The sequence below is a fragment of the Vespa velutina genome, chromosome 5 (assembly GCF_912470025.1).
Source record: "Vespa velutina chromosome 5, iVesVel2.1, whole genome shotgun sequence".
NCBI lineage: Eukaryota > Metazoa > Arthropoda > Insecta > Hymenoptera > Vespidae > Vespa > Vespa velutina.
This window is the reverse complement of record NC_062192.1, coordinates 9,186,357-9,210,238: the sequence shown is the minus strand read 5'-3', so window position 1 is coordinate 9,210,238 and position 23,882 is coordinate 9,186,357. Positions and strand designations below refer to the sequence as shown.

The 23,882-nt window shown below is 30.1% G+C and overlaps 3 protein-coding genes and 1 long non-coding RNA gene across 10 annotated transcripts in view; 3 read left to right on the top strand and 1 right to left on the bottom strand.

The window, feature by feature from the left end:
• Positions 1–18: 18 nt before the first annotated feature.
• On the bottom strand, positions 19–13,436 carry LOC124949195 (pupal cuticle protein 20-like). Of its 5 annotated transcripts, none has more exons than XM_047493889.1 (6): positions 13,047–13,436; positions 3,175–3,407; positions 2,430–2,631; positions 1,770–1,928; positions 1,078–1,290; positions 19–636 (listed from the first exon to the last, which is right to left on the bottom strand). In XM_047493889.1, exons 2-6 carry the CDS (start codon positions 3,181–3,183, stop codon positions 530–532), a joined length of 690 nt encoding a protein of 229 aa, XP_047349845.1. In that variant the 5' UTR covers positions 3,184–3,407; positions 13,047–13,436; the 3' UTR covers positions 19–529. The 5 variants fall into 5 exon arrangements, with proteins under 5 accessions (XP_047349845.1, XP_047349846.1, XP_047349843.1 ...); XM_047493890.1 differs by lacking the exon at positions 13,047–13,436 and adding an exon at positions 3,878–3,995; XM_047493887.1 differs by lacking the exon at positions 13,047–13,436 and adding an exon at positions 3,878–3,990 and having other exon boundaries at positions 3,175–3,545.
• Positions 1,018–2,650, top strand: LOC124949200. Of its 2 annotated transcripts, none has more exons than XR_007100988.1 (3): positions 1,018–1,255; positions 1,545–1,735; positions 2,463–2,650. It is a non-coding gene; the product is annotated as an uncharacterized LOC124949200 (long non-coding RNA). The 2 variants fall into 2 exon arrangements; XR_007100987.1 differs by having other exon boundaries at positions 1,018–1,329; positions 1,581–1,735.
• LOC124949196 lies at positions 11,022–15,902 on the top strand. Its single transcript, XM_047493893.1, has 3 exons — positions 11,022–11,358; positions 15,268–15,483; positions 15,573–15,902. The coding sequence occupies exons 1-3, from the start codon at positions 11,243–11,245 to the stop codon at positions 15,838–15,840; spliced, it is 600 nt and encodes a 199-aa protein (XP_047349849.1). The 5' UTR covers positions 11,022–11,242; the 3' UTR covers positions 15,841–15,902.
• Positions 15,903–17,292: 1,390 nt separating this feature from the next.
• Positions 17,293–23,882, top strand: part of LOC124949192 (heterogeneous nuclear ribonucleoprotein K) — a 141,703-nt gene continuing 135,113 nt past the window's right edge. The window contains exon 1 of one of the 2 annotated variants that reach the window (XM_047493883.1): positions 17,293–17,442. The gene's annotated coding sequence lies outside the window, so the exon portion shown is untranslated. The remainder of the gene's footprint in view (positions 17,443–23,882) is intronic. The other variant, XM_047493884.1, reaches the window with a different exon arrangement.

Genomic DNA, 23,882 nt, shown 5'->3' with positions numbered 1-23,882 from the left:
TATATATATATATATATATATATATATTTGTTTAATCTTAAACAAAGATTCATTAACATTTGATCAAAAATCTTATATACCAGAATGATATATACCAGTATGATATAGTGTTTTACAGTAATGATTTATCAATAATATAGATGTAGCTGTAATGATTCCAGAAATTATAACATTAAGATATGTGTGTGTGTATGTGTGTGTGTGTGTATCTTTATAAAACAGTTTACGATTATTATAGTAAAGTTCACGAATTCGTAAAAAAAAATAAAGAAATGCAAATTATATAGTGTATCTGATTCACTATGGTTTTCGAACAAAGCAATTGTATAATACTAAGAATGTTATAGAAAAATAGAGATTCTGTATAAATAAAAAAAATAGAAAAAAAAATTAAGGATTGTATGTCTACTACCATGAACGATAAATTTTATATACATAGATCCGCTTAAGAATGCAATCGTTGCAATAAAACGAGTATATTAGCGGACATCATTTCGTCGTTATCGTCGTATTTTTACGAACGTGATGTTCAGTATTGATACCCACCAGTACCAACACCTGAGCTTGTTTGATAAGAATTCGGACCTTGATAAGAACCACCACGATTACCACCTCCTCTTCCTCCATGATTTCCATCTATTGAAATACAAATTTTGTAAGTATTTTTGAAAATATCTATCGTCTTTAAAAACGTAGTATTTTAAAGTAAGTAAATCATATGTTTCGTTGAGAATAAATTATTTAAGTATTGTATCTATATTCAAAAACCATAATAGAGTTTATAACTTATATATATTTATTATAGTATACTATAAAGAGTATATTTAGTATATTAGAGTATATTTTTTTAATTAAAATAAAATAAAATTTATTTAAAATATTAAAGATAAAGCATATATATATGTAAAATAAATAAATTATATTAGGTGGGCCGGAAAGTAATGTCGCTTTCTTAAATTAAATTCAAACGAATAAATTTTTAAAAAATTTTTATTTTTAATCACAATCAAATATCGACATGCGCAGAAACGACATTACTTTCCAGTCCCCCTAATATATAAAAGAAAGTAAACATACCACCGTAGCCACCACCATCCTGATTTTCTCCTCTTGCTTCAGCTGCAAGTGAAAGTTCAACACCTCGCTGAATTTCCGGTGGAATAGGAGGAGGTGTTGGAAGATGGGCACCCTGTGGATGGAAGCCTTCTTCGTCGGCAGTGTAAGTGATCGAATATTGGACACCATCAGGCCCAGTGTAAGAAAACGAGCCACTTACTGCTTCAGATTCTCCTAAAAATGAAAAAGAATTGAATAATGTCATAATTGCTGGTAATTATACAATTTGATAGAGTCAGATATGTTTTAATTTGCTCATGTTAAATAGACCCTTATAATAATGATTAGGAATGATTTCAAAAACTTAAATATTTGAATTAATAGGATTTTTCAATGATTAAGTTTACTATAAAAATGTCAGTTTTGATCATCTTCAAATCATTTTCATAGTCATCTATATCATTATGTATATCCTGACTCTCTTCTAGAGGATATGTTATCTAGTATATTCATCATTTTCCAAGACTATCTTTCACCGTTCACGGTTATTTACTAATCGAAACGAAACAATGATGTTCGAGGCCAATGTCAAAGATATAACGCAACACTTTAAAAACAACAGTACGAGGAAAGGAAAGACAAGGATTGAAATTGAGAAATGAAGAATGTATATGTATGTGTATGTATCTATGCGTATTTGGACGATAGCTTACCTTGCAACTGACCCGTTTCCTGCGCACTAATACCATTTCCTGTTTCATAACTGAACTGATAATTGCCATCTCCGCTGTTTTCGTTATTGAACGAAATGATCGGTATATCTGCTCCACCTCCTGGTCTGACTCCATCACCTGGTCTAACTCCACTACTACCTAAAATATTAGATATTTTGTGTTTTGCAAGAAGATCAGAAATGATTCCCTATGTCTTTAAATTTTATGTAAATTTTTTGAAATCCTTTGATTTTAGATATAAATATCTATTAGATTATTTTTTCTTTTCAATATTTATTTAAAAATCTGAATTTTACAGATTTTTTATTAACAATTGAGATATGTTTGTACCTAAGTTTTGAATTTGTTAAATATTTTGCAAGAAAAAAATAAATTAAATTTTAACTTAAAAATTTTATCTTTTTTAAAATATTTCAAACTTAGGTATCAAAAAATATCTATTAGATCTTTTACAAATCTTTATTTAAAAATTTAAATTTCGAACTTGGTCTATAAATCGAGCATTTCAAATATTTTTTTTGGAAAAAAAATTGAGATATATTTATATCTTAGTATTAAACTTTTGAAATATTTTGTACATAATACTTTCAGTTTTTATTATTTGTAGTAGAAAATTAGGATAGTTTTAAAATAACTTACTTCCAAGTTGGTAACTACCATCACCTCTGCCAGTAAAACTACCTGGTCTACCAGGACTACCAGGACTACCACCGCCCCTGTTTGGCGCCTTGATAAATCCTGCTCCACCTGCAGTTCCTGCGCTACCGGGCGGAAGATACGTGTTCTCCAAACGTGCTGCGTAACACACACTTGCTAAGGCAAGCAACGTCACGACGAGCTGCTGAAAAGCCAAGTTTTCTCACATCTCTACAAATTTATTTTTATATTTAAAAAAATATATATATAATATTAGATTCATTATTAAATAGAAAAATTTTAATATTTTCATACTATAATAAAAATTTTATCTCCAAATAATTCATAAATAATTTATAAATATTTTGCAATAAAAAATTTGTCTTCAAATAATTTATAAATTATTAACATTGTTATTTAGAATTTATAGAAAAGTCTGATCTATATAAAAAACAAGATAGAATCTTTTAATGGCCGATATTATTGAATAAAGTTCGTCACTCAGATAGAAATTTTGATTCAAGATACACCAAACGATTCTTAAGATCACTTCCAAGTTTCAATTGATGAAAAACAAAATCAAAGATAGAGAATAATATATGAAGACAGAAAAAAAGTGTAGCGAATAATGACACTGATCTCGCGAGACAAAACACTAGAAAGAAATTTAAAAAAAAAAACAGCAACAACAACGACGACGACGACGATGACGATGATGATGATGATGATGAGGAGAGTATATCCCTACCGGTCTCATGTCGCTGCCAGCTGGATCCTTGTTAATCCCTTAGGTTCCTCGCGAAGTTGAGTCCTGCAGGAGCAACGTTTTCGAACACTAGATGACGAGAGATGATGTATCGCGAAACGATGGCGATAATTGCTCTGTACAGATTCAGGTCGAATCAAGCGTTCTTATATACTCCACCAAGGATGGATCGTCTTCCTCCCACCAGATCGAAGAGGAGGGCTTATGACTATGGCCTGATGAACAAGAAGAAGAACACCCTGATGAAGTTCGCCAACAGGAATCCTCGTGTGCGTTCTCCAGTAAGAGAGAGATAGAAGATGAATATGTCTTCGGTGAACGGAAAAAGACAGAGTAGGAGAAAATGAACGTCTCTATGTGTAAAAGAAAGAGAGAGAGAAATAGATGAGAGGGTAGTTGCGCAAGTCGGATGATACAGATCGGCGGGCATCTCTCGACGAATCTGAAGGTCGAACGATCGTTATGAGAATGCATCAATTAACCCGGTATAAATGTAACTGACTGACTCTATACCATTATAGAGAAAGAGAGAGTGAGAGAGAGAGAGAGAGAGAGAGACGACAACCACGTAAAAAAATGGAAAACGAAAAAAATATAGTAGTAGCAGCTAAGAAAGAAGAAAGGATCACGATGCGGTGTCGAAGAAGTACGAGAGACATTTTACTCATATTATACAGTCGTGCACCTCCTTGTAATTATATCGGTCTTTCTTCGTTGGATATTACGACTGGGGTCGCATCATCATCATCCTATCCGCGGCTTATAGAGAGCAAGCAAGCAAGCAACCAACGCACGTCGATTCCTGCAACCGACTCTCTGTTGAGATATCTTGCTTATTACGTAAGAGATGCGTTGCACATCTTTCTGTTTCTAGAAAGAGAGAGAGAAAGAGAAAGAGAGAAGGGTGAGGGAAAGAGAAAAAGAGAAAGATGGTGCGTGTAATGCGTCGTCTACGTATTAGAAGAGAACGCGCTCCAAATCGTCTAGTATATTACTGATCGGGACGTAAATTCTCTTCTTCTTCTTCTTCTTCTTTTAATGATCAAACCTCTCTATCTTTCTGTCTCTTTCTATCTATCTTTCTCTTGCTCTCTTTCTCTCTCTCTCTCTCTTTTTCTTTTATTTTCTTTTTTCTCTTTTTTCTTCCTCTGATCTCTCAAGTCACGGTACCCACGCTATTCTCAATTGCTTCTTTCCTCCAATAATCGACTTTCTGTCTTTAGATCAAACCTATTCCGTCTTTAGCTCATTAAACTTACTCTTAGAAATCTTTCTCTTTGTAAATGTGTAAAAGGAACGAATACATCTCTTCTACTTTGACTTCTTCTTCTTCTTTTGTTACTGCTGATGATGATTCTTTTACTCTTATTGGTACAACACCATCTTTCCTTATTTGGTCCGTCGACGATTTTAACGCGCTGCTAGATCATCGTCAACGTCATAGCTATTCGGGCCTCACAGATTTTCTTACAAGAATTTCATATTTTATCGAAGTATCTCCGAGGTTCAACTCTAGGGAAATGAAAAATCGTTTCTTCTTTCTCATTGAGCAATCATCATTTCATTGCCTCGTTATTATTTCTCACGGAAGTTGTGTATGGTAGATCGGTATTAAGATGGCGGGACAAAGAGGAAAAATAAAACCTTGACTTTATATACTTTGTTTGATATACGGGTAAATTATTCATTTTTTTATTTAGTTTAGATCTATTATGATATATATTTGTTTGTTAAAAAAAATTTTTTATTGTGATATGATGATATGTTATTCAACATTTCATTGATATATAAGAGATCGTTTGATTAAAAAAAAATGGTAAAATGTTTCTTTTTGTTTTTACTGAATTTTTTTATACTAATTTGTTTAATTTACATTTTATTTTAGACTTCCACTATACACGTATATACATATACACGTGTTTGTGTATTTAAATATCTTAATACTACATAAATATATTATCACGTATATATTTTTTTTTTATTTTATATTTATATTATTATCTCATATACACACACGCGTATATATATATATATGTATGTATGTATGTATATATGTATATTTTATTGTATTTTTATTTAAAAATTTGTATATATTTATATATTTTTTTTATTTTACATATGCATATATCATGATTGATAATATATATATACATAGATAATTATATGACGTGACTGAGAATCAGTCACTTCACCTGACAGGATCATCTTTAGACAGCAATTGAAAGCAACGCGCTCGATGATATAACAGCTAGTAACTGGTCTGCATTTTACCTTCGAGATTTCTACTCGATCGTAATCCTAAAGTGAAATTTTCGATTCTTGGTCTTTATGCTACATATATATACGTATACAGAAATTATGCGCATATTTATGGTTTTTTTTGTTTGAGGATTTACTTTCTTGATCTTTTTTATCTCCTTTTTTTATTTATAGAGCAAATATAAATTTTGGAATATAGCAAATTAAAATTTTGGAAAAAGAATTTTTTCTTACTTCTTTTTTTTTGGAATATAGTAATGATTATCGCCATTTTTAAATCCAGTTTAGAAGTTAGGATTTTCTAAGCTTATAAATCTGAAATTTATGTTTTTAAATAATTTTATGTTTTAATTTCAGTATATTTTAATCATAAATATTGATAAAAGTATTTTAAAATATTTAGGTACACATAGCAGAATATAATATTAAAACAGAATTAGACAAAAATTCTGGCCATTTTTGAAATAAAAATAAAATTTTTATACCGTTTATGATTACTTTAAATTAACAATGTTCATAATTTCTGTCTTTGTAGAAACTTTTATAAATTCATCTTAGTTCTTATACATATAAAAAATTAAAAACTAAACTGCAACAAAACTTTGCGGTGTAGATCAAATATTTGTTATTCATATAATAACAATAAATATAAAAAATTCAAATGTCTTAGATATAAACAAATTAAATCGCATCAAATGTCGTCAATTGTACAAATCTTTATATAAATAATTAACTATTAAGATAACAAGACTTTTTAATAAGTCTAAGATTTATTATAAAAGAAACTATTTGAATCAACCACAGAAAGAAATGAAATCATCAGAAAGATCGTTGATTTGAGTAATCAAAGTTAAAGAGGATCAAAGAGGTTCAAAGAGGATTAAATAGAAAGATGATTTCCTACAATCTATATAAATACATATATACATACATACACAGAAATACATACGTATCTTTCAATATACATCTAGAAAGGAAGAATCAAGAGATATTTGAATAAACCGGGTACGACTTGATTAAAAATCGGGCCACTCGTGAGTCTCGTTCTCAATAATAGGATGCTAGAAGATCGTTTGAAACAATGTGTATGTAGGTATATAGTATTCTAGCTCTTCAGACGGGGTTCACAAAGCAAGTGAGCTGCTTTCTAAAAGGATCATCGAGTCACCTAGCACAGATATATATTCTTTGAGAAGACCCAGCCCTTTTGGCGCGCTCCTATCCTCGCATTCATCTATCTTGCTGCTCGTGTTATGCCAGAGGTTAGGTTCTCGCTCGCCGGGAATTCTTTGAACTACTTCTTCTCTTCTTCTTATGCGAGAATCAAATATCGTGATAGAAAATAAGATGGGTCATGCTTCTAACCAAAAAAGGAATAATTTTTAATGATAAAGATCGATCGAACGAGGAACTGTAATGGCAACTGTTAACGACGACGACGAAGTTAAAAGATGGCGCTCGAAAATGAAGAAATAATGGCGAATTTTTTTCAATTTTTAATTTGATCGACTTATCGATCGACGCGTCAATTAAATTTTATTGTATTTTTTTTCTTCTCTTTCCTCTTCTTCTTGCGAAATTCAGATTGAACTCAATGCCGACTCTTGTAACCTGCCACTCGGTAACCCTTTTTTTCGCCTGTGTTCTTGCTCTCGCTTGAGTCAAATCGTTTCGAAAGAGCGCGAACAGACAGCCTGAGGTCGAGACAGAGAAAGAGAAAAAGAGAGAAGAAAAAAGCTGCGGTCTGGATGATTTCTTACGCTTTGGTATTGACGCAACTATTCTCCGACAACAAGGATTACATGCTGTATGAGAGTACAAGATGAGAGACCATGGAAATATATTATAAAAAATAAAAGAGAAGGAATTGTTGCTAATCGATTAGGACAATGCAACGAATTGAATAAATTTTTTTATCACAAGTTGTAAAATACGAATTATAAAATAAAATTATATTTTGTGAAATATTGTCTCTATCTTAAATCAAATGTGGACTGGAACAAAAGTTCTTAGGTGATACTAAAGATTAATTATCCTCTTTCGAGGATCCTTTTTTAAACTAATTTTCTTTTTCAGATTCACTAAAACTACGAGCATCGGAAGTTTTGTTCGATCTTGTATAATAAGTCGCACAAATTTGTCTATCTGAATTAAATTCATTTTATTCTTGATTATTCATTCAAAATCTGCAACAAAGATTTTCTCGCGTTTATACATGCTTAAAAGGATTATAAATATAAATTATTCGTAAGAGGTATTTGTACTCATCCATTTCAAGTTCAAGTCTCAAAAAATAGAAAAAAAAAGAAAGAGATACAATTATAATAACGATTCTAACATCTACAAAAAAGATCAAACTTAATTCATTAAAATATCGAAAGATCATGAAAGTATAATACTAAAGTTCGTGGCACATAAGGTCTCGTATGGGATTTGACTCTTGAAAAGTAATATCTCGGTAAAAAGAAGCATTAAGATAGAAAAGAAGCGATGAAGTGAATGGGTGCTCATCAGTAGCCCCGAAGCCTTTTCGCGCGCGCGTTCCGTGTGATAGAGAAAAAAAATATAGTTCAGGCCGCAGGAATTACATAATTTCAAAATGGCGTTGGAACATCTCTCGCCCGATGTTGATGATTAGTAAGAGTAAGAGAGAACGGTTGTTACCGATCCTATCGTTACTTTTTATTCTTATTTCTTTTTTTTTTTATTCAATCCTTCATCTCTTATTAGTTGAATTGGATCAGTATGACCTTTGATTTAGGGGTGCAGTCGATCTCGACACGAATGCGTCCCTTTCAAAGGATGATCCAATTTGAGAGTGAACATACGATGCTGATATGTACCCGGTTCGCCTTGGATGTGTACCATAAGAGTGAAGGGGGGAAAATCCGGTGAGAAAGAGAATTAAGAAGCAGAAAGAAAGAGAAAGAAAGAGAATGTACCAAGATGCGATTGGTATTGGTATATCTCTTCGCTATCAAATGTTACTGATTCCGGTCGCATCTATCCAAATATTTACTTTAGACTTAAATGATTTTCGTATGTAGATCTGTTTTGGCAATGCTGAACGGCTCGATTGATATCCGGCGAACGTTGTTTATCCACCAAATGACATATAGTCATTTTAAATGTAGATATGATAAGATAGATATATGGATATGTATCTATACTTGTTCCGCTTATATGCTCTTCTCTTTCTTTTTCTTTCCTCTTCTTCTTTCTTCTTTATGTATCTAATCTTACGTATGGATTTGATTCTTTACGTCCGGTTACCAAATGTATCTGCTGGTACCAAAGGAATTACAACATCATTTTGAATAGCTCTCATATTCAATGTGTTCACCGAGATATTTCATCGAACTATGTATATACCTACCGGATACCATTCCTACTTTACACATACATACATGAATATGTATTTATGATGTGAGAAGACAAGTCTAATTTACGAACGGTGGAGTGAAAAGTTTCTAGTGTTTGACATGGAACTATAGCAATCGAACACATTTTTGTATTTTTCTTGTCTCCCTGTAATTTGTATTGAAAATTACTTTCTTCTTTTTTGCTTTTTTTTATAACAAGATGCAAAAGTTTTTAGATGATTTTAAAGATCAATTACTTTTTTTCTTAAGATTAATTACTTTTCTCTAAAAGAGACTTTTAGCTTTATAGTTAGACTTATAGTTATAAAAGTTAAACTTGTATTTTTACAATTTGAAAAAAAAATTAATCTAAAGTCTCGAAAAATAGTAATCGATTTTTAAAATTACTTAGGAACTTTTGGTCTAGTATTTTTCTAAGCTCATGTGGATCATTTGTCTTAAAAATCTTTTTATGCCATCCAATTTTTTTTCTTTTATTTTTTTTTCATTTTTTTTCTTTTAAGTTTCGTCCGACTTTTGTTATACGTTTAACATTACATGTATCATAAAATAACAAAATCGACTGATACTATATATTTCAAGATAAATAAATTTTCGTAAAAATGATACGTACAATTATGTAAGATCGCTAATGTAACTCACTATACTTTCAGTAACGAGTTTGTCTTGTGAAAGATCGATCGGGGATCATCAACCATTAAATTTCCACGAAGTCACTTTCTTCGACATTCCGTCGGAGGATGCAGATGTAGCATAGCATCAATGGCTTTGATCTAACGTGATTGTCTAAGCACACGTAACCTGTTGAATACATAATCGTCATTACCAGCGAGAAATTTTACTGAGAATATGAAACGAAAAATGTAGATCACGATAGCTATCTATGAACCTCAGCCATTGTAACATGATTGATAGATCGAGTGTACAAAGATAAAAAAAGACTAAAAGAACAAATGTTTAATAATTGTATGTTTAATTATATATTGTTTACATTCTATATATATATATATATATATATATATAAATAGTATACTATATATATATATAGTTATATATTTTAGTAATATATTATTAAAATAGTATTAGTATAATACAATAATTAGTATTAGTTAGTATAAATATTAGCATTGCTATGAAAACATATGATATATTAATAAATATACACACACATACATACGCTTTATATATTATATATACAGGATGTTTCACGTAACTGAAACAGTCTGTATCTCCTAAACGGTTAAAAATAGAAAAAATTTTATAAATCAAAATTAAATGATATCACACGATGCATAATATGCAAATAATTTTATGCACTTTTATCCATCGGTGCATCAGAAAAATGCAACTGCACTTTTTTTTAATGGAAACCTATATCTTTGACTAAAGCAGTTGATGCAGTTTTTTATGCTCTACATAAAAGTATTATCATACTCATGCCCTAAACTTATACGTTAGGAAGTTATCATAACTAAAAGTTCTCTGAATTTTTTCGGTAATCATGAACCAGCCATTAATATTAATCACTAATATGAATGTAAAATTATGTTTTTTATTAGTAAGTATTCATTACTTGTGGTATTAATCGTTCATTAACACATGACGACAGACCTAAATAATACAGAAAAAATTAGTTACGATAACTTTCTAACGTATAAGTTTAGGGCATAAATATATTAATACTTTTAAGTAGAGCATAAAAAAAGTGCAGTTACATTTTTCTGATGCACCGATGCACAGAAATGCATAAATTTATTTGCATATTATTCACCATTTAATTTTCATATAACATTTTTTTTTCTATTTTCAATTATTTAGGAGATATAGCATGTTCCAGTTGCGTGGCATATCCTTTGTGTATACTTGTAAATTTATATAATATTATAATCTAAATTTACTTGCTTATATTTGTGTAACTCTAATCTCTACGAAAATTTATTTACTTTTATGAAAAATTTTATGCTTAGGTATTACAATTTTTCTTATTTTCATTAAAAAACTATCTTTATTTCCCAAATACAATAAAACATATATCTTAAATCTAATCATTTTTAAATATAGAACGCCACCAAGCTTACATTCATGAAGAAACATTTGAAACATTATGATCGATAAGATAGATCGCATAATGATCACTTCTTGACAGCAGTGCCATCTTGACTATTTCGCTTGCAATATTTAAAAAGTTTCATTCGTATAATAGTCAACGGTATCGATGATGATCTGGTTTGTTTCATCGCGGCTCGTTGTGACGTATCTCCATGTTTTCGAGGAATTCACATATATTCGAGAGAAGCAGGAATACAACATCGAATCTTCGATATTAAAAGAAAGAGTCTTTAAGCGTTCATTTGGTACGGCGAAGTGAAAATCGAGAAAGGAATTTTATAGATTAGAAAGAGTTAAATATGTCGCAAGAGGAAGAAGTTTTGAGTGAGAAAAACGAAATGCCTCAGGCAAACAATGCGCTTCTTTTTCGACTTGCTATAACAAAGAGTTTTGAAAACATCTCTGAATCTGTTTGGTGAGTTATAAATATATAAGTCTATAAGTTAGATATATGTAATTTTTAAAAGTTTCTTACAAACTTTATTCAAACTTTGACACTTTTTTTCATTTCAAGGAAAATAGTAAAACAAATTAATACTTGAACTACTCTTGACTAACTTATTTAATTATTACCATGATGTCTGCTTTGTTTCTATTGAAATGTTACCCATAATAGCCTTTATGAATTCACAAGAAAATGTTCGCTTTGTCAAGTATATATCTAGAATGCAAATCACAGTTGTTATAACAAAGATGATTCATCAGTGACGACAGCATAGTTGAATAGAAGTGAATTTTAAATTAGAATCTATTCTTATATAAAGACAAACAATTATTCTATGCTCTGTGTTATTACATGACCCCTTTATTGTATAACTTCTATAGTTTTTAGTTGAAGATAAAAGTTTGTTTTACATTACGTGGATTATTATGAGATAGATATAAGTAGAAAATTGTATAAAGTTACTAGAAAAAAAGAACTTACGTACGTAGAAAAGTACATAATTTTATCTTTGTATTCATTGTAATGTTAATTAAATAATCTGAGTTATTATGTACTCAAAGATAGATAATATTTATGAAAATGTTACATATATTAAGTAATGATATTGAAAATAATTTCTGAAAGGATTCAGAGATATTCTCTCTCTCTCTCTCTCTCTCTCAGGGTTTATAATTATATCTATATAAGTATGACCGGAAGTTGCTTGCTTCATGATTGCTTCCAGGAAGAAGTAATCTGTATCGGAACATATCATATCGAATACTATGCGTGGTTTTCTTATAATCTGAAGTATTTTATTCTTTAATCTTTTTTTAATGGCAATGCATTCACTCATATAAATTTAATTACAATATAGTGATTAATTCTTTCTCCTTGTAATCAACATAAAATTAATCAACTCGCAAGATACTTCGACAAAGTTTATTAACTCTCGCTTTAGTATTACGTATCAAGTGAATCATAACCTCAGCAAAATGATGGTCGATTACAACCATGTTTCCGCGTTGGATTCTCAAGTGAAAGGATCGAAAAAAAGCGGTCACAGTTTTGCATTGACATTATTCGATCATGAGTGTATACGTTGGTCGTTTCATCGAATCATTTGTAAACAGTATTTTCTGAGAAATTAAAGAGAATAATCTTAATGATAAATTAAAGAGAAAAATGTTATTAAAGAAACATATTTCACGATTTTCGAAAAATATTCATAACGATAAGTAGACCGTTAGAAAAATAAGATTATAAATTTGTAAGAAGCGAAATTGGTAATGTAAGAATTGTATGAATGTTGAATTTAAGGCGCGAAATTCAAAATGTGAAAATCTTAAATATATATTTATACATTTAAAACGTGAGAATCGTAACAATGTTATATTTATAAAACAAGAAATTCACAATGTGATAATCGTGAAAATATTGAATTCGTAAAGCGCGAAATCCAAAATGTAAAAACTGTAAAAATCGTATAATTTTCGTGTATTTTTTTTAGAAATAATAAAACAAAAGAAAAATTTGACAAAATCACATCATTCAAAATAGGAAATGTATAGATCCTCGTTATATTTACTTTAACGTGAAACAAAAATTCTGACGAAATAATTAATCTCTTTCACAATGTCGTATACTTATCCGAAAGTACGTTATATCTACCTACTTACAAACGATATGAATCTTAAGCAAGAGAATATCGGATGGAGGGGAAGAAAATGTTGAGGTCGCTGGAACGATGGTGTCACTCGATGTCATTGGCCTTCACAACTCGCATGTTAATTCGTCGTTCGTTCGTTCTTTCGTTCTCTGACGTGGCCATCGAGTTCTTTGGTCACCATCGAAAGATTATACGTTCTCTCTCTCTCTCTCTCTCTCTCTCTTTCTCTCTCTCTCTCTCTCTCTCTCTTTCTCTCTCTCTCCCTCTCTTTCTCTACATTTCTTATTCTAAGAATCACAACGTTAAAGAGATTCTATTCTCTCATCTCCTTCTCTTAAACTTCTTCTTTACTAATCGTTCTCCTTCTATTTCCTCTTCCGAGAAACTCAGCAAACTGGCATACCGGTTGACCTTCGAGGAATTCCATGAAACGTTCGAGGAAACAAAGGACCCTAAGCGTGTATATGTAGTATTACTACACTACTACGAAAGGAAGAGAAAGAGAGAGAGTGAGAGAGAAAGAGAGAGATATCGTCAACGGAAGCCGCAGTTGTTGGAGCGACCCTCGCATTGTGAATATCGTGCCGGTTGTCGATTGATCGAGATCGTGGAACGAAGACAATTTCTTGTTCTATTTTTTCTTATACAATGTTTTCAAGTTATAAAATTAAATTCCTAGTCATTTGTTATCGTACATGTACTGTGAAAAAAGGATCTTCATCATCATCATTATTAAAATTGAAAGTTGGAAAAAAATGATTAGTGTGCTCGATTAGGTCTGGACTAATGCAAATATGTAGCATTGATATCAAATTGCACCAGTCCCGGCCTGATCGGAGCATACTATAACGACGTTGGAGAAATTGTTTCTTTTATTTATTAGAATTGGTAAGATTTCGTAAAATTGAAATTGTTATTTTTAATTTTATTTACGTTTTATATATTTCTTTATGTATATTATATTTATATATTTTATTTTTATATATATATATATAAAAATAAAATTTATATGTGTATATGTATATATGAATCATTTTTTAGATAATTATACTCAATAATTATCTTAATTTTTATTTCCTTATTTTATTGACTTACAATTAAATGATTTTAATTCACAATCTCATTTATATGTATCGATTTATTATTAATGAATGTTTTTACCATATATTATGAGTTTACATTTTCGATTAACTTTCGTAATAAAATTGTTCTTAAAAAGTATAGTTTTAGAAATTAGAAGATTAGATTTAATCACAATTATTATCATTTTTGATCTAATTAATAACGGCATTAATATCAATTTATTATCAATAAGTACATCCTTACAACAGTTTACTTTATAGATTCGCATTTTTATGATAAGATCATTCTTAAGAGTTTGATTAGAAATTAGATAATTAAAAAGACTCGATAATTATCTTCATTTTTGACTTAATTAATAGTTTCATTTGTATCAACTTTTATTATCATTGGATATTTTTATATCATAGATAAGTTTACTTTACAGGCTGATTTCATGATAAAATAATTCTCAGATTTAATCTTTTTAGAAATTCCAATGATTACATAATGGGTTAGTATTGTTTGTCTGCTGTCGTAATCTGATAGAAGGATCCGATATATATCAGTGTTGCTTCTTGGAATTGAAAGCACTAGTAGTGGGTAATTTAAGAAAGTTTGTTTCGAGTTAGATTAAAAAGAAAAAAAATTTGATCGTTATGATACAATTTATGTGGATACATTTCCATTTTTATAGAATTCACATAAAGTCCAATAACACTTTTACCATTTAAATTATTTAAAGTGTTACCTGACTTCATGTAAATCCTTTATCAATTAAATATATATAAGAAAATAATTTAATTGATTTGGAATAACGATCTGTTTGAAAAACATTGTCTATATGCGTGAGTGTATGTTGCATAAAGTTTACACATTTACATATAATATATGACCGTATATACATGTATCTAATATAAGTAACGTATGAAAAGAATGCTGACAAATTTGAAAGTCTTAGGTAAGGTTATGTCTACATATATTGTTAATATTAATACTGTATTTCTTCTCTTTATACATGTAATATATACATTTATATACGAGAGATAGGAATGTATATTATAATTTAATATTACTTATAACTTACGAATAAAGATTATTTTATTCTATATATAATTATATAAAATAGGAAAAATTCAAAGAGAGCAAAACAATTTTGTTCATTGTTTCAGTAAGGAAGAATTTCTCGAATTACTGACTATCGTTAAGAAACAGCCATCTTCTTCGCTTGGGCGCAAATTGTACAAAGCTATGATCGATGAATTGTTGGAGAAAATGAACGATCAATTGAAGGAAATATATCAAGAGGGTTCGTTGGAAGCTGGATTGACAAAACTTTCCAAATTGTCAGAAGAAGCAGGGAATACAGTTAATAATGAAACTGTTTGGTATATTAAAAATTTCTAGTTTATTTCATAAATAGTTTATTACTGTAGTAATATTTATTATATTATATTGTATACATGTATATATATAGGAGACCACCTGGAGATGTTAAAATACATCTGAGATCTTTAGACTCAGAAAAGATTAAGGTAGAATGTGAAAAACTAGAGAAATGGTTGACTGAAATAGAGAATGAAAATGCTATGTTAATGAAGAAACTGACTAATGATAGAGCTAAAGTATATACTATTAATAGCAGAATAGCGAAGATTTTACACCGTGGTCCTATGATTCAAGAACATTTGGAAGATCAAGTTGAGCAGTTGCAACATTTACTCCAAGTTTTAGAAAAAGATTGAGATTCTCTCAGTGTTTTGTTTACGAATACAAGATAAAAGGATTCCACTTGAATTGTGAGAAAGGACATATGAAGACAAAGAGGTAGAGTTTCTATTTCTGGAATGATCAAGAAAAAAGACCGTTTATAGTATGATGATAAACGGAAGAATCCGAAATATGTTGAAAAAGGATTGGTGGAAATATTTGAAGTTTTATTTAAATATTTTCTTTATTTATTTATGGTTATACTGATTTATAAACTATGTGTTATAATCAATTTTTATGTTATATTAAATTTACCATTTTTATTGCCATACTAAATCGACCATTTTTGTTGTCATAGTAAATTGGCCATTTTTATACCATAGTAAAAGAAAATGATTTTATATTCATGTATGTAAGATACTCATATGTAAGACACGTTACTTAATTCGTCAATTTTGTTAGATCTCATTTGAAAACTTGTTGGTTAGGATAAGGTTAATTTTATCTCGTAACTCTTGCGAGATATTTTTCATTTTCGATGCTCTTTCTAATTTACGAAGTAAAGCTACATTTCTTTTCTACGATATAATATTATTAAATTAATTGTAACACGTCGTTTATAAAGTGTATTTACGCAAGAACATAAAATGATTATGATGATTATAATTAATCTTAAAAAAGGGAATTGTATATTAATTACCTTTTCTATCTCTATTGTTATAGATAATTCTTTAATCTTTTTGTCATTTTCTTCCTTTGACCGTTTACATTCGATCAAACTTTCCTTTAAATTATCTTGTTCGATCGTTAACTTTTCAAATTTCCCGCGAATTTCTTCGTATATGTGTTGATTATTAAATATTACGCAGGACAAATAATTATCGTGAATATTTCTTAATCGATCCTGGAGCATCTCGTTTCTTATTTTCATTTCTTCTATTTCAAGCAAAGTCCTTTCTCTCGATTGATTAACATAAAAAATTTTCATTTCGATTTCTTCGTATTTTTTACTAAAAATGGTTTGTAATTTTTTTCCATTTGATTGCATGTCTTTTGTAATATTCATCTTGTTTTTATCATCTTGCATTGCAGAAGAACAATTTAAAATAAAAAAAGAACTTCTTGTTTTTGAAATACTTTTTTTTTTAAATAAAATTTTTAATTAGAAAAAAAGAAGCGAAGTAATATTTCGAATAATTAATATAACAAAATATCGTTGGATTCATTCGAGTTAATAATGTTCGATGTTAATTTCTATGAAAAATATTAAAAGAAAACGATCGACGTTTCTATGAAAAATATTAAAAGGTGAAAGAAAGATGATAAAAGAAAATGGCGATCATGGTTGGACAGCGATGGTGCAGCAGCGACAACATGGCGAATGATCCACGCTAAACGAGTTCCCGCGTAAAGGCAAGCTCGACGTTGATTGGTTCATTTCCTCAAATCGCATAACTCGGTTGAGTACAGCTAGTAGGCCGGCAGATGGCGGTAGCATTAGCTCCGTCCGGTGCATCGCACAAGGCGGCTCGCCATTGTGCCCCGTGATTGCCTACCGAAGTTTTCGTGTTGTGAAGGAGAATTGATTTGGTTTTTAGCAGTCTCCTGCGCGCTTACTAGCTGTGCCACTATAACGGGTAAGTCAAAAATCATTATGCCGTGGAGGATTGACATTGAACATTATTCGTTAAATAATTTTCAAGTGTTAAGTGAAAAAGCGTCCTGCTCGCCCGTTTCTCGTCTTTTTTCTTTTTTTTTTTTTCTTCTGTCTTTCGTTCTATCTTTTTTTCTTTTTTATCATTTCCAGCATATTCCGTCGAGTTAATAATTAAAACGGTGAACGACTTCGTACACATACCACGTTCGTTTTTTTACGTCGCAAGTACAGTAACGGCGTGCCGACGTTACTCGACTTTTTGGGGGTTAGTTTTGTGCCACTGGCGGGCACGCTCACGCTCGCGCGCGCGCGCGCGCGCGTCCGTTCGTCGTCTCTTTGCCTCCTTTCCTGCCCTTACGATCGTTTCGTTCTTCAATTTCATGCAATGTTGTAGGATTGAATACGTAAACTTGTTACAATTTTTCAATTGTCTTTTTTTGTCTCTTTTGTTTTATTTTTAATTCTATTTTTTTTGTCTTGTTTTTCGAATACAATACTTCATTTAAGATAAAAGTAATAGAGATAGAGATAGAGAGAGAGAGAGAGAGAGAGAGAGAGAGAGAGAGAGAGAGAGAGAAAGAGAGAGAGAAGAGAGAGAAAGAAAGAAAGAAAGAAATAAGAGAGTTTAAATTTATAGGTTATAAGTTCGTACGTTCTGTTTTTCTAGGAGGTGTCGCACCGTGTTATACGATAACAACGACAACGACGATGAAGGTCGACAGCCGAAGTCGATAATTCCGGTAGTTCGTTTCGGCTTCTTCCGTCGGAATTCGTTTGAATTCTTTCGTTCGTTTATCGGAACATAATAAAGTCTTTCGGAAAATTCCTCAATAGCGGAGTCTTTTTCCTCCTTGTCGTTGTCGTCGTCGTCATGATAATCAACTTTCATAGGTATTGTTTCGCTTTGAGTTTCTTAATTAATAAATAAATTTTTTTGCTTTAATTTTATTGGACAAGGATTAGAAAAAAGGTGGGTGGGGCATAGGGGGAAGAATTACGCACGTTAGAAAAAGACAGTGAGATCAGCGCCACTTCACGAGGATTTCTTGTCATTGGAGTCGTAGTCATTTCTCGTTCCTCCTCCTTGCGTATGCCCGCCACGTTATCACAAAAGATAACATGATGGATCACAATTTTATTATCTGCTCATTCTCGATTGTAACGTTTCAATCGCAACGAATGTAATATTATGTTTTTTTTTTAGTTTTATCCAATTTGTTTTCTATATGTACTATTAGATTTCTTATTTCTAAGATTTCTTTTTTTTTTCTTTTTTTCATATTTGGTGATTTGTTATAGACAAATTTTGATGGAATGAGATTTAAGGTTATATGTTCATAGAACACGCATGCATAGTAACAAGAATGAAGAAAATTTAGATTATTTTGTAAGAATAATAAGTGTTTGTTTCGTTCGATATATCAACATTATATATGTATATATATTATACGTATCTCATAGTAACATTACATGTGTGTATATATATATGTATATATATATGTGTATATATTTATGTGTATATATATATATGTATATATTTATGTGTATATATATATATATATATATGTATATATTTATGTGTATATATACACATATATCAATTTACACATAATTATATATATGTATCTAATAATATGTTGACATAACAATATGATTGATATCAACATTGCACATATAGCAACAATATATTATATATTGTGTATATATCAATATGTTGATATACTAATGTATTGATATAATAATATGCTGATATTAACATTATGTATGTGTGTGTTATATTTTTCAGAAAATATGCTCTTTTATAATTGAAGATTTTATTAAAATAATTAATGTATCGTTATTTTTTATTCCTTTCTCTTAGACTGGTTAGTCTTAAGAAACTCAAGCGTAACCAACGAAACTTACGTCGGAGAATCTCGATGACCTCGAAAGAGAGACTCTCTTTGCGAATGCATGCAACCATCTGCGCTATAGCATTTCTTACGTTTATACTCTCGCATAGGTTAGCTCTCGGCTGTATACATGTAGCTTCTTTGGTAACAAGTCACGTGACTTGCCAATAAACACTCATTCGTAAGAAATCATTTTAAACGAATTCGAAATAATTTCGATAAATTTTTTGAGTTCAGGTTTTTCTTTTTTCTTCTCTATTTTCGTTTTTCTCTTCTTTTAGTTTATTTATTTTCATTCAAAATTTAATTAATTTATTTTATGGAGTACAAATTTATTACTATACATACATGTAAATACGTTTAAATATAAATAATGGCGTGGGTTCGATCAACGTTTGCCATCCTCTTCACTTACCATCGACAACATCTATACGTGTAAGGTATTACGCTGGAATGCTTTCGAACACGATCATGAGTCTTCGTAGGAGGTATTCGGATAATAATAACTCGACAAGATATAGATATCTAAAGAATTTGCTTGAAAAATATTCGTTACTTTCTTTTTCGTATTTTTATATTCGGTTCTCTTTTTCTTTCAGGACCGTAGTTAGGATTACTAATACCCCATATTATATCGTTCTTTATTAAAACATATTTTGATTAATTCATATTAATTGATTTTTTATTCGTTGAATAATATTTTATTAGATTTAGTTTTTATTAATTATTTTTTGTAGACATTTCACTTTCTTCTTTTTTCTATTATGATAAAAACGAAATTTCTTTTTTTTTTATTTGTTCGTAAATCGTATTTAAGAAAAGTAGGAAAGAGAAGTTTATTTTGGAATCTATCTAATGTTTCTTTCCTGTTTATTTATTCGCTGGGAAAGCTTTTCTATCGGTCGTTGGTGTTGCGCTGTTATTGGGTGTCCGACCAACCCGTAGACAAATCGGCGGAGAGTAAACAAGTATTTTGAATACAAAACATGTACCCTTGGAACGCGAGTATTACTGTGTTACGATTCTACGTGATCAGTTTTCACTGTGGAAATTTGTGTCCGCGAATGAACGCGTCTGCTACTTTCTGTGGTATTTTATGTTATTCCATGAACTGTACTGAAATGAACGGAAGTTGCAATGGTCGTTACATTATATATGCATACGATATATAATATATACAGCTTGCAATTTTCAAGTTATCTCAATTTTTTTTCTTTTTTTTTTTTGTTTTTAAGAGAAATTTAGTCATGTGACGCAATGGACGATAGCTTATGATGGGAAGAAGAAATAAAAAATACAATAAAGAGAAAAGAGTAGTTACATAAAATCGTTGAAGACCAGACGTTTATATTCAGCCGGATTTTCGATTTTATTTTTTGAAAACTTATTTTGAGGTTATGTCTTTCAAGTTATTACAGACGTTCGATCAACGATAACAATGCTTCTCGTTTTGATGAATCGTTTTCTATGTCGTCTTTTGTTCTCTCTTGAATTTCTTCGACGTTTTTACGTAACATTCAGTCACAGTCTAGATAATTGCTTGGAATGTAGAACAAGAATAGGCGTTAGTCTCTTTATTCCTATTTCTTGTCTTGTTCTTACATATGCCTATGTATTATATATGCGTAGTACTGTATCTCTAACCTGTTTTCTAACGTTCATTAGATTTAATGGACTTTATACATACGCACATGCGCGCGCGTACGCATACATATACACACACCTATTTATATATAGAATAACATTTACATACATAAATATATTTCGAGATAAATGTACCTAATAAGTAATATGTATTTTCAGTATTTTATTATGTAAACAAGCAACATTGAGTTTAATATTTCTTTTTGTTACAAATTTAGATTATATTTCAGCCGATCTAATACTATAATATGCTATAGTAATATCGGAATTTATAGTAAATAGTAGCAGTCTTAATATTTTTGTAAAATGTTAATTTTATTTATTAAGAAATCCAAAACTACACTATACTATAATAGTGTCGGACTTTGTATTAAAAAATATTGAAAATACAGTGTCGTTTATTTAATTATAAAATTAAAAAAGATTGTTGATATTATAGTACAATACGTAATATTGTGTTGATCAAGAAGAAACGTTGAAATTTTCTATAAAAATCTTTCAATACAATGTTATTAATTTAAATATAAAATTGTGCAGATATTTCGACGTTATTATAATATAGTATAGTATCGGGTTGACCAATAAGTATCATATTAAAATTTTTAATAAAAAATCTTAAATATAGCTATTATATATATATGTATGTATTACTTTATATTATTATATGTATATATATTATACACACACATATATATATATATATATATATGTATATAATTTCTACATTCTATATACTAAATTTCAACTGTACTATAATACAGTATAGTATAGCATTTAATTGAACAAAAAGTAATATCATTTTTAGTATACATTACCTAATACAATGTTGTTCATGTAGATTTAAAATACTGTAAATTTCACTATTACTTATTAGCTAATTCAATAGTAAGCGCACCTATTCCCAACACACACACACACACACACACACACAGAGAAAGAGAGAGAGAGAGGGGGGGGGAAGAGAGAAAGAGAGAAAGAAAGAGACGTTACCTAAATATATATCTATATATTATACAGTGTTATGTGTGAGATAAGTTTTGGGCTAGGTCAAGTTAAGTCGTATTAGAGGATAGTCTGATGTGAGTCGTCGTGGGACAGAGTTTCTCGTAAGTTGGGGGTGGGTTTTAAGGATGGGGATGGTTCTCTCTCTCTTTCTTTCTTTATTTCCTCTTCGTCCCTCGTGGCACAACAAAGCGTTTCCAGGGTAACTGTTAGCTCGAGGTTGCCATCACAAAACTTTCCAGCTTGTGACTGAAAACATTAATGTAGGGGTTTCGGGGTGAGCGCGCGCATATTCGAAAGGGGTGGGGGCAAGGGCTCACCGCGTGCACGCAAATATGAGAGAAAGAGAAAGACAGAGGGAGAACTCACACGCCCATTGACACGCAAGCACGCGTGTTTTCCTCCCGACTTTGTCCTCTTGTCTAGGCGTTCCCTATGTGCTACCCACATCTCTCTTTTCCCTTCTTTCTTTTTTCTTTCTTTTTTTTTTTTAATTTATTTATTTTTTATTTACTTTGTTCTCTTTATCGTTATATTTAAATAGGAAAAAAGGAGAGATGCATATTTTATGCGAATGTTGAAGATGATAGCTTATAGAGTATATATATATACATGTCTCATGTTAACGTATGTGAATAAGAATTATTATTATTCTTTTTACTTTTTCCAAGAATAAATCACAGTATCATAATTTTATAGAAAAATGAATCGAATGTTTCTAATAAGTTCGTTTCAATTTCATAAGTAAGATGGAGACAATAGAAATAAAAATTAAATAAGAAAATAATATAGAGATAAAATAATATATATTCCATAGATTTATAAAAGACAATCTTTTGTCGGCTGTTAACTATATTGTATTATACTTTTCGAATAGATTTTATTATATTTTTCTAATAACATTATGGTATGTAATGACATTAAGTGTATGGTATCATTACTGACCTTGATAGTATAGACAAGTTACATCACATCCCCCCCGTACGCACGCACGCGCGCGCGCGGATTCAAGAATGATATAATTACAATGTCACGGTTTACATTGCCTTGTATCAAATTCCTGATTGGTCGTTTTTCAATGTGTTAGCCTATTTATTTCCTCTTTTGGTGTTAGTTTCATTTTATTCCTATTTTTTTATTTATTTATATTTAAATTATGAAATTTAATTTTATTTTTTTATTTAATATTTTATCTCTGTGTAATATAATATAAATTAAAAAATATTAGTATATTTTGTGTATTATTGCAGTACTATCTATGTGTAATATTATACTTTATATTACAACATATTTATTAACAACACACACACACACACACATATATATTATTTATTGTATAGAAAATCGTTGAGATCATTTGATAACGTAAAATACGTGATTAATAGAAAATGATGTAGTATTTTACCACGCAAATTTCAACTACATATATACATACATAGCCTTACATAAAAGTGACTATGCTAGGCGCGTGTTTACACTTGCTCACCGGTTTCTTAATTTGCATGAAATATAGGTTACTATGCGACCTCGCTTGATATCGCACTTTTACGTTGAATAGTACTAGTTGTATGAGTTTCTTTTCTTTAACATAAACTCTTCCTCGAAGAAATATATTAAGAATATTTTTTTAAATCTCCTCATCGCGCGAAAATGTAAAGGAAAGAACAAAACTTTTTTTAGGTCTTAAAATCAGTTAAAAAAAGAAGAGGAACATGTTATCTGAAAAATATTCATTATCAGAACATTTATACACTAGATCAAAATGTTAGACTGATATATACTAATGTCTACAAATGTGGTTTTCTACTTATGTCTATTTTGTATGTTTAATAGCATATATTATACTATTATTATACTTTGCTAAAATGTTAAGAATAAGTTT